The following is a 15,759-nucleotide window of genomic DNA, read 5'->3' on the forward strand; positions in this document are numbered from 1 at the left end:
GGCCGATGACCCAAAAATCAGAAGAGAAAATGGGGGGCCAGCTCAGACTCCAGCAAGAGTTCCTAGGGTGTGATCATGCCTTCAGGCACCTTTTCTTCCCATCCCAGGGACAGTTTCCAATGTGCATTTCATCTCTCTCTTTAAAAGTGTCACTGGCTCGGGCATCTGTAAAGGATGGAGCTGCTTTGGATCTCTTCAGTGAATGCTCAGTTTCTCCCTTCTCAAAGGCAAGGGCCTCTCGGCTTCCGCCCACAGGCCGTGGGTCTGTCTGCCATCACTCCTCTGTGGGGCTGGGGCTGAGGGCAGGGCTGCCAGGCCCCCTGAGGAGGGGAGACTCCAGGTTAACCCATAGGCTAGGGGAGAGTGGGCATTTTCCTTTGTGTCCTCATTTCCCTGGGGCTGGGCCCTCCCAAGCAGGGCATTCTGGAGTGTAACTCGAGGCTGGGAAGGGGACCCACCTGTCGTGTACTGAGGTCTGGGGGCTATGCTGCAGAGACCACCCTCTGCCCGTGCAGTGAAGTTGCACTCACTTCCTCTCTCTGAAGGCTGCCTCCTGTAATACCCGCACCCTAAGCCCAACGGCTCTTCATGAGCTGCGGCAGGACCATCCTCCCATGGGCAGGACCAGACGGAAGTGCTGGAGCAGACCTCAGCCAGGGACAATGGGTGGGCAGGTACCCCAGCTCCCTCACCTTGCAGGCAGGAGAGCTCTGGAATGCATGGTAGGGATGGTGGAAGAAAGGGGCTGGGGGCCCAGATGCCGGTAGGGACAGGGAGGGAGGCCCCTGCTAAAAGGAATGAGTTGACTGGACTAGGGAAGCCCCTCCCACCCCACCTGTGGCCTTTTCATTGGGGAAGAACTGATGGACCGGCCTTTGGGATGCCGTGCCTTTGGGATGCCGTGCCTTTGGGATGCCGTGCCTTTGGGATGCAGTGCGTGCGTGCTCCCTACGCTGACAGGCCTGCTCTTCTTGATTGTACCATTCCTCCATGGTACCAGAGCGGGTCGTCACATGGTACAGAGGTTAGAGCTCAGGCTCTGGGAATAAAGTGATCTGAGGTCAGATCTTGACTTTCGGATTCACAAGCTGTGTGATCTTCAGCTAGTTGCTTAACCCCTCCGAGCCTCAGTTTGCCATCCCAGCATCACTGCGGCCAGCATCCCTGTCCCCCTCTCCCTGGGCAGTGGGCAGGAGTTGGTCTCGAGCCCATCCCTGGGGTCCACAGTGTGAGCGACGTCCCTGTTATGGATAAGGGTCAGTGGCACCTGCAGAGATGAACAGTTTACACGCCCATCAGCCATCAGCGGTGTGTGCGTCCCCTGCTCTGGGGAATCCTTTACAAACAAACGGAGTCGCCGATGTGCATTCTTCAGCTTGCTTTTAGTTTTCATTTACCGTGGGTATTGGAGATCTTTCCATGTCAACCCATCTAGATATGCCTTGTTTTTTTAAAGAAAAGCATTTTACTGAATTTTAACATAACGATAGAAAAATACACACAGCATGATGAATCTCCAGAGTGAAAACCGCCTGAGTGATCAGTCAGTACTTCAGTTCAGACACAGAATGTCCCTCTCATCCCAGAAGCCCCCTGCCTGCCCCTCCTTTCTCCCTAATACCAGATGGCTTTATAAATAATGTGTACGTGAGAGTGTGTGTGTGTGTGTGTCTGGCTCCTTTGGCTCAACAGTATGTGTGCCAGATGTATCCCTGTTGCTGCATGTAGTGACATTTGGGCAGTGTCTGCAGACATTTGTGGTTGTCACAACTTGCAGGGGGCGGTGCCACTGGCATCGCAGGGCTGGGATCAGGGCTGCTACGCGTCCTACAGCTCACAGCCCAGCCCCACAACAGCGCTCACCCCGCCCCAAGTGTCTGTCGTGCCCACGCTGAGAAGGCCTGGGGTAGACCAGGCTGAGAACTTTGGATTTTTTTTTCAGATCAACTAGATCCTGTCAAACTACTCTCCAAAGTGGATGTGCCTTCATTCTCGGTTAATGCTTGCATCCTTTTCTGGCCCCGTGGGCATGTATCGTCTTCCCAGTTCCCATTGATTAGCTTTACATCGTTTCCAATCTTTGGCCATTACACCAGCGCCAAAATGAGAATCCTGTCACAGTCGATTTAGAGAGAGAATAGCACATTTGGATGTAAACACATACACACTCTGTCTCACACACAGTTGCTCTTTATGGAGATTCTAGACAATGGGAGCATGACCGAAATTTAACTGACCCGTAAATTTCCTTCACCCGGCATGGTTAACATAGAACTGACTTAAATAGCTCCTGGCCTCTAGGCTTCTGCCACCAGTTCGCATCTTCTGCAAGTGGACACACGATCTGGAAAGATAAACAGGAAATCCCTCGCAGCATGGGAAAATGGAGCAAGGCCTCTGTCCCTCTGAGAGCTGGGACTTGAAAAGGCGGAACGTCAGCCCGCGTGGGGCCCAGAGAACACGGAGCCAACTCAGACAGGGCTGACCAGCTCTGAGGGTGATTTCCAATTGCTTTTTCTCTGAATGCGTCACGTGAACTAATTCCACTTTGAAGTTCCTCTCTGGCATCTGCGTGCCTTGTATCTTTAGCTGAAATTCAAGTAATGAGTAATGCTTTGATTTTAAATGCACTGCTTTAAGCGATAACTACAAGCTGTGTCTTGATTATTTTACCTCACCTGGTTTTCAAGCAGCTGGAATAACAATTTTTACAAATTAACTCTAAATAACTTAAAAATTAACTCTAAGTGAACTCTAAACAGAACAATAAAGTCAGCAGAACAGAGATTTAAAAATACATATTACGTAATTGAAGACTAAACCCAGACTCATCCAGTTCCTATGAATAAGAATTAAGTTTAGCCTTGAGCTTTCTGGCAGCCAAAGCAAAAAGGGAAACACAATGCAACACACCGTTTCTTGTTTTCTAATGAAAGGAAAATGGCACATCTTTAGCTGAGATAATTAATTTCTTTTTTTTTAATTTTTTAAAATTTGTTTCTATTTATTTATTTTTTATAATTAATTTCTTGATCCTAAGTTCTGCAAGGATCAGAATGGGGAAATTTCACATTTATTCTTTCAGTCTGTGTTTGTATCTCTGACCCTCTTCTTCTCCCTGGATGGGCTGTAGGTGCAGCGTTGTTGGTGTCATAAAATGCTGGTACAAGGTTACTGGGCCAAGTGCTTTCCCTCGGGATATGGGCTATGGGGACAGAGTCCCAGAGAGCAGTTTCCAGGCTCTCGGCCTCACGTGGAAAGGTGCTGGCTCGGTTCCTAGATGGCCATCCGCTGTGGCTGGGTGGCCATCACCTGTTGCCAGTTAGCCACTAGCTCCTAAAATAACTGCCGTGGCACCGCCAGGGGGTTGGTTGGTTGGCAGAGAAGCGGACGGCGGATGGCGCATCTTGTGGCTCCTGCTTCCTATATCTCCAACCCAGATGCCAGCGAGACTATAGTTGTATGAACCCCCCATCCATGGCTCTGTTGGTGTTCCTTTTTGGCCTAGCCATATCCTGCGTTCTTATGCGGGGAGTGGGACCAGAGACCCCACACGACATGGGCTGTTATTAATATTATCCCCATTTTACAGCTAAGGGAACTGAGGCTCAGAGAGGCTAACCCCCAGCTCACACTTGTCCAGCAATGGAGCTGACTCGCAGGCAGGGCAGTCCCTCCGAGAAGGAATATAACTCGTCCTTCTGGAAAGGACAAGTGGGAAGTGCCAGAGCTGGGATCCAAACAGGAGAATTTAGATCCCTTAAGTATTTCTAGCCCTTACTAAATGCCAGGCGCACCTTAGGCATTTTGTATAGTTGTGAGGGGGTGTAGGTCCAAGTTAAGAGAATGGCTGATTTGGGCTCACTTCTGCCTCTTAATAGCCATACGACTCTGGGCAATTATTTAACTCCTTGGACGCTCAGTTTCTTCATCTGAAAAATGGGTAGATAATAGCACCAACCTGAGGCGGTGTTGTGGGGATTCAGCAAATTGATTCCTGGGGAGGACTTAGCACAGAATCTGGCCAGGAGGGTGCCAACTGATGCTCTCAATATCAAGAATCCTTGATGATAAAGAAAATGTGGCATATATTATATATATATAGAGAGAGAGAGAATGGAATATTATTCAGCCTTGAAAAAGAAGGACGTCCTGCCATTTGCAACAACATGGATGGACCTAGAGGACATTATGCTCAGTGAAATAAGCCTGACACAGAAAGTCAAATACTGCATGATCTCACTTATATGGGGACTCCGACATACAAACCCCTGGAAGCAGAGAGTAGAGTGGTGGTTGCCAGGGGCTGGGGGAGAGGGAGAAATGGGGAGATGTTGGTGAAAGGGGCAGAGTTTCACTTATGCAAAATAAATAAGTTCTGGCAATCTGTGCAACATAGAGCCTCTGACTAACAGATACTGTGTCATGTACTTAACGTTTGGCTAAGAAGGTAGATCTTCTGTTAAGTGCTCTTCTCACAAAAGGGAACAAAACACAGAAAAAACAAAGGGCTCAGGAGGAAACTTTTGGAGGTGACCGACAAGTTTATGGCATTGATAATGATGGTTTCACAGGTGTATACGTCTCTCCAAACAAATCAAGTTGTGTATATGACATGCGCAGATTTTATATATATATATATATAGTGTGTGTGTGTGTGTGTGTGTTCCTTGATGAGGCAGGAATGGCCAGCTTTGCACCTCAGGTGGGATCAGCCTCCCTTTCCCCTTTTATGAGCTCTTCTTCTCCCCAGCCCTGCACTCCCCCAGCTGTCTGATTGCTGTGGTGGGGGAGTGAGGAGAAACACCCAGGACAAAAGCTGGAGTTTAATCAATCAGCTCCCTTTGAAATGGCCAGGAGGGCGCCAGCTCTGAGCTGTCTGCGGTGGTTTTCACTGCAAGCTTCATAGCAATACCTTCTGTTTTTATTTAATATGTTTCCTTGTTTATTAAGCCCTACTGCTACGTGCCCTCCCTCTTCTGCCTCACTTCACTTCTCTGGCTGTTCTGTGCAGGGGCAGGATTCTCATCTCCATGTTGTAAATGAAGCGAAAGAGGATCAGAGAGGTTAAGTGACTTCCTCAAGGTCGCCGAGCAGAGCAGATACAAAACCCAGCTCTTCTGGCTCCAAGTTCAGGGCTTTCCTCTCCCACATCGGGCTGCAGTCCAGCAGTTAATAAAGCTGTTTCCGGAAATCATTAAGAGCCAGAGCCAGAAAAAAACATTTTGGATTGGTCAGGAGAGATTTGAGAAATAACACATGTCAAATCCCCGGCTTTTCTCCTGGTGTGGTTGCCTGTCCCTTGTCCCCTGTTCCTCTAGTCATTGTATTCCTCCAAATGCCTTCACTCTGCCACCCAGAAGAAAAGCAGCAGACTGGTTCGTTTGTTCATTCATTCATTCATTCATTCATTCATTCATTCCCTCCCTCCCTGTTATGGACTGAAGTGTATCCTCCCTCCAATTAATATGCTAAAGTCCTAACCCCCAGTACTTTAGCACGTGACTGTATTTGGAGAAGGGACCTTGACAGAGATAACTAAGGTAAAGTGAAGTCTTAGGTGGGCTTTATCCCAATAGGACTGGTGTCCTCAGAAGACAACGAGGTTAGGACATGGACACAAAGATGGAGGGGACACGTGAGGGCACAGAGAGATGGTGGCCATCTGTAAACTAAGGAAAGAGGCCTCAGGAGAAACCAAAACTGCTGACACTTCGATGTTGGACTTCCAGAACTTTGAGAAAGAAACGTATTGTCTGTGGCCCTTTGTTGTGGCAGCCCTAGGCGGCGAATACTGACTCGCTCCTTCATTCACACTTTCCTGTGTACCTTGCCTCATGCAGGTTATCTTAACTGTCGCCCAACTTCCTGACCACTCTCTTTAAAACTGCAACCCCATTTCCTCTTGCCTTACACCCCGATCCCTTCTCTGCTTCATTTTTCTCGGTAGCACTTATCACGACCTGGAACTCCATATGTTTGCTCATTTGCATATTTCTTATCACCCACCCACCCCCACACACTGGTATATAAACACAACAAGGGCTGGGATTTGGGGGGCCCTGTTTTGTTCACTGCTGCTTCCACATGCCTAGGTCACAGGAGGTGCTCAGGAGTGTATCTTGGATGAATAAGGCCGTGCATCCACTCAACCAGTCAACAGTGAGCTGTGATCAGTGCCAGGAACTGTGGCAGGGGCCAGGGTATCCCTGGGGACCCACGCATGTGTTTCCCCTACTGGACTCGGGCTGACGGATTCTGGATGTCAGGGACCACTTTGTATTCACTCCTGCAACCTCTGCCCCCACCCCAGGCTTGGCTGGCGGTAGTCCTGGACCAATGCTTGTTGAATGACTGACTGTTGGGAGAAAGGAGCTGACATCCTGGTGTGAGGGTGAATGGTCCGTCCCACTGTGGGGTCATGATGTGGCAGATAATTTCTTACTTATTTATAACGAAGTACCAAAGTGTACAGGAATGGAGGATGTAGCCTTCCTCTCCAGGACTTGATTCTACTGTATCCTCCCGAGTGTGAGAAAAAGGACGGATGATGCTTTCCAAGCAGAGCCCTGCCCAGAACCCGTAGAACTTCTTGGACCCACGGAGATCCGTGTTCCCCCCCGTTCTGCCTTCCATCCATGGGTTGGGGGACTTTGAGCTGTTATTTTAGGATTACATGCACTTGCCTGTCATGGTACCCATGGGGATATGTTTACTGAGGCGGAAGGCCAGCATGGTCGACAAAAGCACGAGCACAGGACACTTTTGGGGTAAGGGAGATGTTTCAGTGGCCCAGTTGGGTGCCTTTGTCAAAACCCTTTGCATGAGGTCCTTAAGATTCGTGCAAATTACTATCTGGAATTTCACCTCTAAACAGATACCAACTCTAGGGAATGATAGTCTTGGGGAAGTTTTTAGGAGGAAGCCAGGATGTCTGCAAGTTCCTTTGAAATGCACCAGAACTCAAGATGAGTGAACAGAGGGAAAGCAGGATGAACAGCTTAGTGACAAAGGACAGAGAGTGCAGTCTTAATGGCAGCGTCTGTGTGTGGTCACTGTACAAAGTTCTTTAGCCTTTTTGTGTGTTTGGAAATTTTTATGATCAGATATTGGGGGCAACAAGCATGAGTAGAGCACTTGTCATTTTGGGGAGGAGGCGGATACACAGGTTTCTTGGACAAGGAGGAAGGCTGGACGAGGGAGTGGGACGAGGCGTTTCCAGGTAGTTTCTCTGTGCTCCTCACTTCCTGTTCCTTCGTGGTTCAAGGGTTGCAGTGTTGACGCCGTCAGAAACAGACAGAACGGTGGCTCCCAGCTTGTCCCCAGGTGTCTCAATTTATCAAGTAGATTGCAGGTATTTTAGAGAACCCTATTGTATTTCTGATACTTAATAGAGGAATTATTAATGTTATTAAATAATAATAAATATTCTCTTGGGATTTGGGGACACTCATTCTCTCACACAGTCATTCATTTTTCCCACCCACTCACCTCTTCTTTCCTGCCTTTCATTCTTTCTTTCACTAACTCCTTTAGTCAGTCACTCGTATAGAATTAATTCTACCATGTGTCCCCGAAAATAAGACCTAATCGGACCCTCAGCTCTAATGCGTCTTTTGGAGCAAAAATTAATATAATCCCCAGAGCTATTTGGGCGTAAGCTTGCAGGGGAGGTGGTTTTTGTGCTTGGTTTTTTGTGTTGCTTTTTAGTTTCTAATACTAGGTGAGAGTGGGGCTGGGCTGCGGGGAAGGAAGAGGGGGTGAGTGACTTGGAGAAGGAAAGGTACTCAAGTCCTCCACATGGGACGAGGGAGAAGAAATGTGTGTCATGCAGACAAGGCAGCTTTCGTAGCCGTGGCACAGATCTCGTCCTCACAAAGGTCCCGAGCTTGGTTTGATGCTCCGCTGTCATTGCCATCTTGAAATTATTAGTCATTTTAATCAAGGGCCTTGAATTTTCGTTTTGCACTGAGCTCTGACCATGAGGTGTAGCCAGGCCTGACTCGTGGACTTGGGCTGCCGCCCACGCGGATTAGCCAGTGACTGTCACCTTTGGACCCCATGCTACCCCAGGATCAACACTGTTCAGTCCTCATGGATGGAAGGAGGACTCGGGGTGTCTGGGGTGGCTTTAAGAAGGCAAAATCATGCTGCCTCTGATCAAGGTGGATCTGAATATAACGAAGGCATTTCCCTGTGAGCAGCTGTTAGATTGTCGCCTGTGAAGGGTTGATGCTCTCCGAAGTCCACACTGGCTGCCCTCGCGCCTGGGACCTTTTGCCCGATTAGGATTTTTCCCACGTGGGAATAACACAATGGCTACTGAATGTTTCTGCCTTCTCAGCACCCTGATTTCCTTTGTGGGAACTGCTCTTCCCTTTTCCATGTGTTTCCAGTGGGGCTGCCAATCATGGTGGGCTGTCCTCAGCCCCTGGACACGTGACCTGGGCTGGGCCAATCGCAGTGCTATGTCCCCCTCACATCTGGGATTGATCCAGGGTGGCAGTTTAGGGGCTTCCAGAGTCGGAGCTACCTCTGTCCTCTGATTGCATTGAGATGGAAATTGCAGGTCACCAGGAAACAAGCTAATCAGAGCATTTTATTCTCCTCAATGCCCTGTGATTACAGTGCAACTGTCCCTGCCCCCTCCAGGAACGTGGGGACTCGTCAGTTGCTCTGATGGGCACACATCCCTGGAGCTGGTGCAGTGCACTCAGTGACGGGTTGGGACAACAAAGGGTCTGCAAACAGGACCGGGAAGCCAAAAGGGCAGAGTGTGATCCCCCTTTTATTACCTGACCTGGGGCAGAAATAGGCCTGTCTTTTTAAAATTTACTTATAACCTTCATTTATATTATTTGGACACCAGTGGGTGCTTTTCCTTGATTTTCCCATAGATACCTAAAAAGTTATGGTGTGATCAAAAAATATGGTGAATGTTTAAATTTAAAAAAATTATTATACTAAAAGATACATTGCCATTAATCCCCCTCAAAATACTCCCCCTCACTTCGAACACACTTATCCCATCGTTCTTGCCACTTTCTGAAGCAGTTCTGGAAGTCCTCTTTCCTGAGTGTCTTTAGTTGCACTGTCGTGGCTGCCTCGACGTCCTGAATTTATCTGAAGCTTTTTCCTTTCATGGTCATTTTGACTTTGGGGAAGAGCCAGAAGTCGCACGGTGCCAGGTCCAGTGAATAATGTGGATGAGGACACACCGTAATGTTTTTATTTGACAGAAATGGTTGTACAGGAAGGGATGTGTGACACAGAACCTCATAAAATGTTTTTGAGGTTATCTGTGCTGTAGCTGCATCAGTAGTTTAGTAGTTCGCTCCTTTTTATTGCTGCAAAGCACCCCGTTGTATGCCTACCCCACCTTTTGTCTACCCATTCACCCGTCATGGACATTTGGGTTCTTCCCTCTTCGTGGAAGTTATAAATAATGCAGCTCTGAATGTTCGTACCCAAGTCCTCATGGGGAGCGATGGCTGTTTAGACAACGCTGAACTCTTCCTCCTCACCCCAGATCGGAATGCTCTTTCTTGGAAGAACCTTTGTGAATCTCGCTTGAGAATAATGGATGGGGTGGTAAAACCCATCTGCCAGTCTTGAAAAGGCTACGTTGTTACTGGGGGTGTCAGAGGTATTTTTAACAAGATAACCCCTGTCAATCTCTCCCACCCCAGCTTCTACACATAGTCAAGTTTGAGAACCACTGTCCTTAAGGGTGAAACGGCTCTTTCTCTTCTCCATCCTGGCCACCAACAAAAAAGGAAAACTGTTCGGGGTAAATAGTGACTTATCTGTGTGGTGTATTTGAAAATAAAAAAATAGTAGTAGCTAGCATTTCTTGAGTGCTTCTTCAGGGGCAGGAACTGTGCTAAGGGAGAGAAATAGGCTGCTCCGTGGAGTCTTCACCTCCAGGAAACAGTGGCTGTTAATATCTCATTCCCTGAGAAGGAGGCACTGCGGCTACAGATTAAATGTATGCTGGGGGGAAAGAAACCACTAAGTTTGAACTATGTGCTAACGCTTCATGTGCGTTTTTCTCGTTTGCCTTACCTTACACCAGCCCTGGGGAGGAGTATTATACCCATTCTGCGGGTGAGGAAAACTGAGGCTCCCAAGGATTGAGTGGATTGCCTGAGGCCACACAGCTATTCCGTAGGCAAGGCTGGACTAGGAGCCGGATCTCTTGCTGTCAAACCATACGGCCCCTGGTGAGAATGGAGATGAAAGGGGTCTGACTCTTAACCTGGGGTTACTTGGTTATGTCAGCCTGGGGATCATACTTAACAGGTGGCCGTCCTTTCTATTTCCAGACCAGTTGTTTAATTAGCTCGGAGACTTCTTACTTCTCGGGCATTCAGAAACACTGCCCAGGTTTACGGGCATAGCTAAAACAGGATCTAAATAGCATGTTCGGTGAAGCTATATAATTAAAACTAACTTAGGAGACAAATGCCATCAGCCTGTATGGCAGAAATAGAAAGTCACCTCATCAGATGTGCATTGCCTGTATAGATTCCACTGACTGCTTTTGCCGGTCTGGCGCTTTTTAATTATAATAGGTACCCTAAGGTCTGTGGTTTGCATCGCCACCTCCTAAGGGTCCTGCAGAGAAAACCATTATTATGTGCCTGCATCTGCCATCCAAAGCTGGGTCTTGGCGGGGAGAAGGTGAGAGGCCAGGCTCCTTTTATGCTATAGACTGAGATGAGCCCAGAAGTGCCACCAGGAGGTGACTGACGCCTTCTCTCCTGATCTTCAGCAGCTCAAGTGTCAGTCCCTGCTAGGAGGGACTGTGTTGCCCATTGGACATCTCCGCCTGGATGTTTCACAGCCACGTCGTCTTGGGCGTGTTGTTTTTGTCTCCCAGAATCTTTTTTAGAGAACCCGCTTCATCGTAGGTCCTTGTGGGATCACAGCTTACGTTGCCCACACATCTCTGATCACCTGGTCCAGGTAGACTCAAGGAGACTGCTGGGTTTTCTAGACACAGCGCTTGGTCCAGAAGGAGGCATGTGACCCAAGCAGGACCAATCAGCGTTTTTCCTTAAGATTTCATAAAGAGTCTGTCCTGCTTTTGGAGCATAAGCTGTTAAAAAACAAGCTCAAGGCCACGAGTGACCATTTTTCTGCTATGTGAGGCAAACCTAACTCTAGGGGGAAAAAATCCAGTTTTCAGAGAGAAACTGTGAAGAGGTGAGATATGGAGAGAGAAAGCAAGTCCTCGCGACATCAGTTGCATCCCTAAATCCAGCCATGCCTGTAGGATTTGCCCTTGGATTCCCAGTTATTGGGCCACCTTTGCTCAAGGTGGATTAAATTGGAGGTCTTTCAGGAACTCTAGATAACACACCTAGATAACATCATCGTATCCACACACCAAAGCCTAACTCCTCTGCCAGCAAATCTGCTTTCCTCTAGTTTCCCCTGCTTCCCACGACCTCATCACCGCCCATTCAGTTCCGGCCATTATTCACTGCCGTGACCTTAGTTCAGACACGCATCACTTCTTACCTGCATTGCAGCAATGGCCTCCTGCCTCCAGGCTTGTCTGCTCCATGCCCACAGACACACACACACACACACACACACACACAAACAGACACAATCTTTCTGAGCCTGATCCTTCCTGCCTTTCTATGGGGTAATTCCGAGGCGCCCAACATTTGGCCCCTCCTCCCTCTCACGCCTCACCTGGCATCACCCTCCCCTGGCTCCAGCCAGGGAACCACTTGGCAGTTCCCACTCGCCCCTCTAAGCTAACACACATGCTACTTTTAGGGGTTCCTACTCCTTTCTGTGCCATGGACCCCCACCAGTCTGTTGAAGCCTCTAGACCCCATCTCAAAATAATGTTTTGTTAAATGATACAGTAGAATACATAAAATTATAAGGAAATTATATTGACAGAGTGATCAGAATAGTAAAACCAATATACTCGTATGTATGCTAATATATGTCCTTCTTCATTTATGCATTAAATAGAAAGAGCTAGTGGTGGGCCTCATAACTTATTTTCAAGCAGTAAAGAGTGTAAAAGAAATTTCAAGTTATTTGTAACAACTGTAATATGATATGAATATACGTGATTTCTATTGGTGACCAAATCCCAGGGAAGTACTAATATGGCTGCCTGACTTCATAATGAAAGGACATGCTGAATTTCAGGTAGAGGTTAGGGACAATAGAGATGTAAGTTTTTTCTTTTCTAAGTTCATGGACCCCCCAGAATTCTATCCATGGACCTGCCTGTGAAGCCCCATTGTTTTCTAGAATATCTCCCCATCTTTTGTTCTTTGGGGCTCAGCTTAATGTCATCCCCTCCAGGGAGCCTGCTCTGACCCTAAACACACTAGGTTGGGGCCCTCCTCTGTACCCCCACAACCATATGGCCCTTCTTCATCACACCACGAGTCCCAGGCAATTGCACACATTCGTCAGTCCCCTGGACTGGTGGCTTCTCCCCCGAGAAGTGTGAAGGTGACAGCTGCCTTTTCCAAACAGGCACAGCCTTGCTCTGAGTCCAGGTTACACCTCAAAGCCAGACTGCAGGTTTCTACAAAGGGCAGAGGTGGGGACCCCGAAATACAGTCTTGGAGCAACATCTGACCCTTCCCTGGTGAAGGGCTTAGAACTGACTTCCCGTTCATTGTTACATCCAAAGCAAGATGGCACCGCCATGAAGAGCTGGGCCTGTCCCTTTTCACCTGTTTACCTTGGGGAACTCACTTCCTCTCAGAGCCTCAGCCTCCTCATCTGTAAAATGGGACGAGACGATCATACTACCCACCTTGCAGGGCTCTCGTGAGGGTTTAAAAGAAGACATGTGCAGTGCTCAGCCCTCCATCCTAGTAATGACTCAAGAGTTAGAAGCATCCATAGTAGCCATAACTACCATCTATTTATTCATTCAGCAAGCATTTATTAAGTACCTGCTGCATGCCGGCTGCTTTACATACATGACAACATTTAATATCCTTAGAGGTAGGTTCTGTCGTCCCCATTTAAATAACCTCCTGTGCTTGGTAGTTCAAATCCTTAGGGATTAAGGTCCCAAACTAACCCTAAAGATTTCATCCCCCTCCACCCAAGACTCTGCACTGTGAGGCAGCCAGGTGAGTGGCTGGGGCAGGACTTGGTTTCGGGGTCTTTGAACCCCAGCTCTTCCGCGCCAGATACCCCCCGGGCAAGTTCCTTCGCCTCTGCATGCCTCCTTGTTTCTCATCTAAAGAGTGGGATAGTAATAGTGCCCACCTCACGGTTGTCAGAATGAAAAGATTGAATTGATGTGAAAGATTTCAAACCGTCTCTCAGGCACACGGTCTCATGGGAACCCGTGGCAAACCCTTCATGTCCCTCAGGTTCCCTCCGGGAGCCCCTGTCCCAGCAGGCACCCCTCTCCACCAGGCACCCCTTCCCATCAGTGCTGAAGAAACACTGGATACATACCACGAACTGGTAGGGGTTCCGACCGTGTGGGTTCCGAGGCCCCATGCTGCCAGCTGCCAGCTCTCATGCCTCTGTGAGTGGCTTTCCCCCTCTGCACCTCAGTTCCCTCATCTGTAGATTGGGGACAGTTGCAGCACCTCCCTCAGCAGCAGGAACAGAAACACTAAGTGCCCGCTCTGGCTGGACCCTCTGCTGGGTGTACAGGAGTGAGCCAGGAGAAGGAGCCGATGACATCGTGCTCGTTAATGTCGAGTCCAGCGGCTGCCGAGTTATAATATAAGCGCTCACCCTGGTACATGCCAGGTCCTGCAAAGGAAATACTCTATCACTCAAAACCTACATGTATGCTAGATGTTTACACAATATACATCACATCTTTTGCTTATTATTGCATTTATTCCCACAGAACAGCCCTGGAGAATAGGCAGGGCAGAGGTTTTACGCCGTTTGTACTGACACAAAGTGGCGCTGGGAGGTTAAGAGGCTGATAAACTGGTGACTGGCAACTGGAGATGGCTGGGCATCTCAGAAAGAGAACCGGCGGAGGGCAGTGTTCCACCTCAGATCCCTCAGTGGGGAGCCAGCCCCGGCCCTGCGGCCTTGGGATGGGAGGATCCGTGTGGAGTTGGCCTCCAGGCCCAAGCTCCACAGCCACGTGGGCCGGCTGTGGGGCGGACACGCCCTGGGGCGCAAGCTCGCTGGCGCGGAGCTTGGAGCGGAGCAGAGGCGCGCGCGACTCCCGACGCGACGCTGGGTGGCGCTGCCGCGCCGCCTCGCATCAGACCTGTTGCGCCCAGGGTACAACTCCGGTCGGTTTAGGGTAAAGGGGCGCTCGGTTGTCCCCGGGCGCCCCCTGCGAACCCGGGCCGTAGCACCCCCCTTGGGGTCCCTGACACCCAACCTTGACTTGAGGCTCCCATTCATTTGGCCTCTGCGTTCTTCACTGCAACAGTTCTAGGCGCGTCGGGTGAGGCGGGAATAAAGTTTTTCCAAGCTGGTCTGGAAGAGGGCTGGGTGAGGACCCTCCCAGCTCCAGACTCCATGGCCGGCTGGACTGTTGCCCCGTTGGCTTCACGGCCACCCTGGGAGCTCTGCTCTGGGTAGGTGCCAGGCCCCACGCGCGCGGGATGGACTGACCCGTGCACCGCCCCCTCCCACCCGCTTCCCCATCCCCATCCCCTCCCCCGCCTCTGGCGTGCACGGCCCCGCCGTCTCCGGCCCCGCCTGCGCTGGGGTCGCTGCAGTCCCTGCGGCTACCCCTGGGCTCCCTCCTAAGGCGCCCGGGCCTCCTTCCAGCCTGGGGAGCGCCTCGGGGGGAGCGCGGGACAGCAAGGGAGGCCGAGGCGGGGGCCCTGGGCACCCCAGCTCCCAACCTGCGAGGCGGCCCGGACTCCGGGAGCCGGCACGCTGGGAAAGGCAAGGACGGGGCGGTCGGCGGAGGGGCGGGCGCCGCTCATCAGCCACGCCAGTCACGTCTGGGGCCACCCGGCTGCCTTTTCTTCCTCTCCCCCTTTGCTCTCTCCCCCTCTCCTGTTGGCGAGGGCAAAGTGGCTGTGGCGGCGCTATGCCCGGGCCGGAGTGAGTCGCGCGGGCGAAAATGGCGTACATCCAGGTAGGGCTGAGCCTGGGGGGCCAGGTCCGCGGTGGGGGGGGCGCGCCCCCTTCGACCGTGAGCGCATGGAAGGGAGGGCATGCGGCTGGGCTCCCACAAACTTGCCTCGAGGAAAAAAAGGGTGCCCGAGGCAACCTGTGCGCCCTAAGAGAAGAGGCTGGGGTCCCCCCACCCCAGAATGAAGGGCCCCCTGCAGATTCTGCATGGGCTCCCTCGCCTTCTGGGGAGGGAATGGGGGTTGGGGCGGACTTTTCTCCCCACTACCCCTGCCCCCTCCTTTTGCACCCCACCCCAGGGGAGGGGCCGCGGGGAGGGCGGCCTGGGGCTCGCCAGCCACCGGGTCCGCCGGCTGCCGTTGCCGTGGTGACGGCTCCGGCTAATTGGCCGGCAGAGCGAGCCTGAGGCAGCTGTTCCGGCCAGGAGGGACAAGGACGTCGTCTCTCTTGGGCACTGGGTGCTGAGGGATTGGGGACATACCAGAGTCGTGCTGGTGGTGGTGGTGGGGCGGCCGATTACTTCAGGCCATTGCATTGGGGTTGGGAGTTGTGGACCCCCATCATCTGTAGGAAACTCCCCCAAGAATCCTTGGGCTGAAATTATTTCCAAGCATGTTGGGGGTGGGGGGTGGCTGCTTGACTAAGAGACCTTTCTCCTTAGTGCAAGGCTGGAAGTGGTGACAGGTCAGC

General features: G+C 50.6%; 1 protein-coding gene across 6 annotated transcripts in view; it reads left to right on the top strand.

Annotated features, from left to right (window-relative positions):
• The first annotated feature begins 14,538 nt into the window (after window positions 1-14,538).
• The window catches only part of SYT17 (synaptotagmin 17), a 66,856-nt gene continuing 65,635 nt past the window's right edge, over window positions 14,539-15,759 (top strand). The window contains exon 1 of one of the 6 annotated variants that reach the window (XM_019753063.3): window positions 14,539-14,561. Coding sequence is in view for 1 of the 6 variants with exons in the window: in XM_019753057.3 (XP_019608616.1) it covers window positions 15,059-15,073 (15 nt within the window). In the remaining 5 variants the exon portion in view is untranslated. Of the gene's footprint in view, window positions 14,562-14,662; window positions 15,074-15,759 lie in introns of those variants that run through there. The other 5 variants (XM_019753057.3, XM_019753062.3, XM_019753061.3 and 2 more) reach the window with 5 other exon arrangements.

This window comes from Rhinolophus sinicus, chromosome 10 (assembly GCF_057876585.1).
Source record: "Rhinolophus sinicus isolate RSI-liver-muscle chromosome 10, RSI-T2T, whole genome shotgun sequence".
NCBI lineage: Eukaryota > Metazoa > Chordata > Mammalia > Chiroptera > Rhinolophidae > Rhinolophus > Rhinolophus sinicus.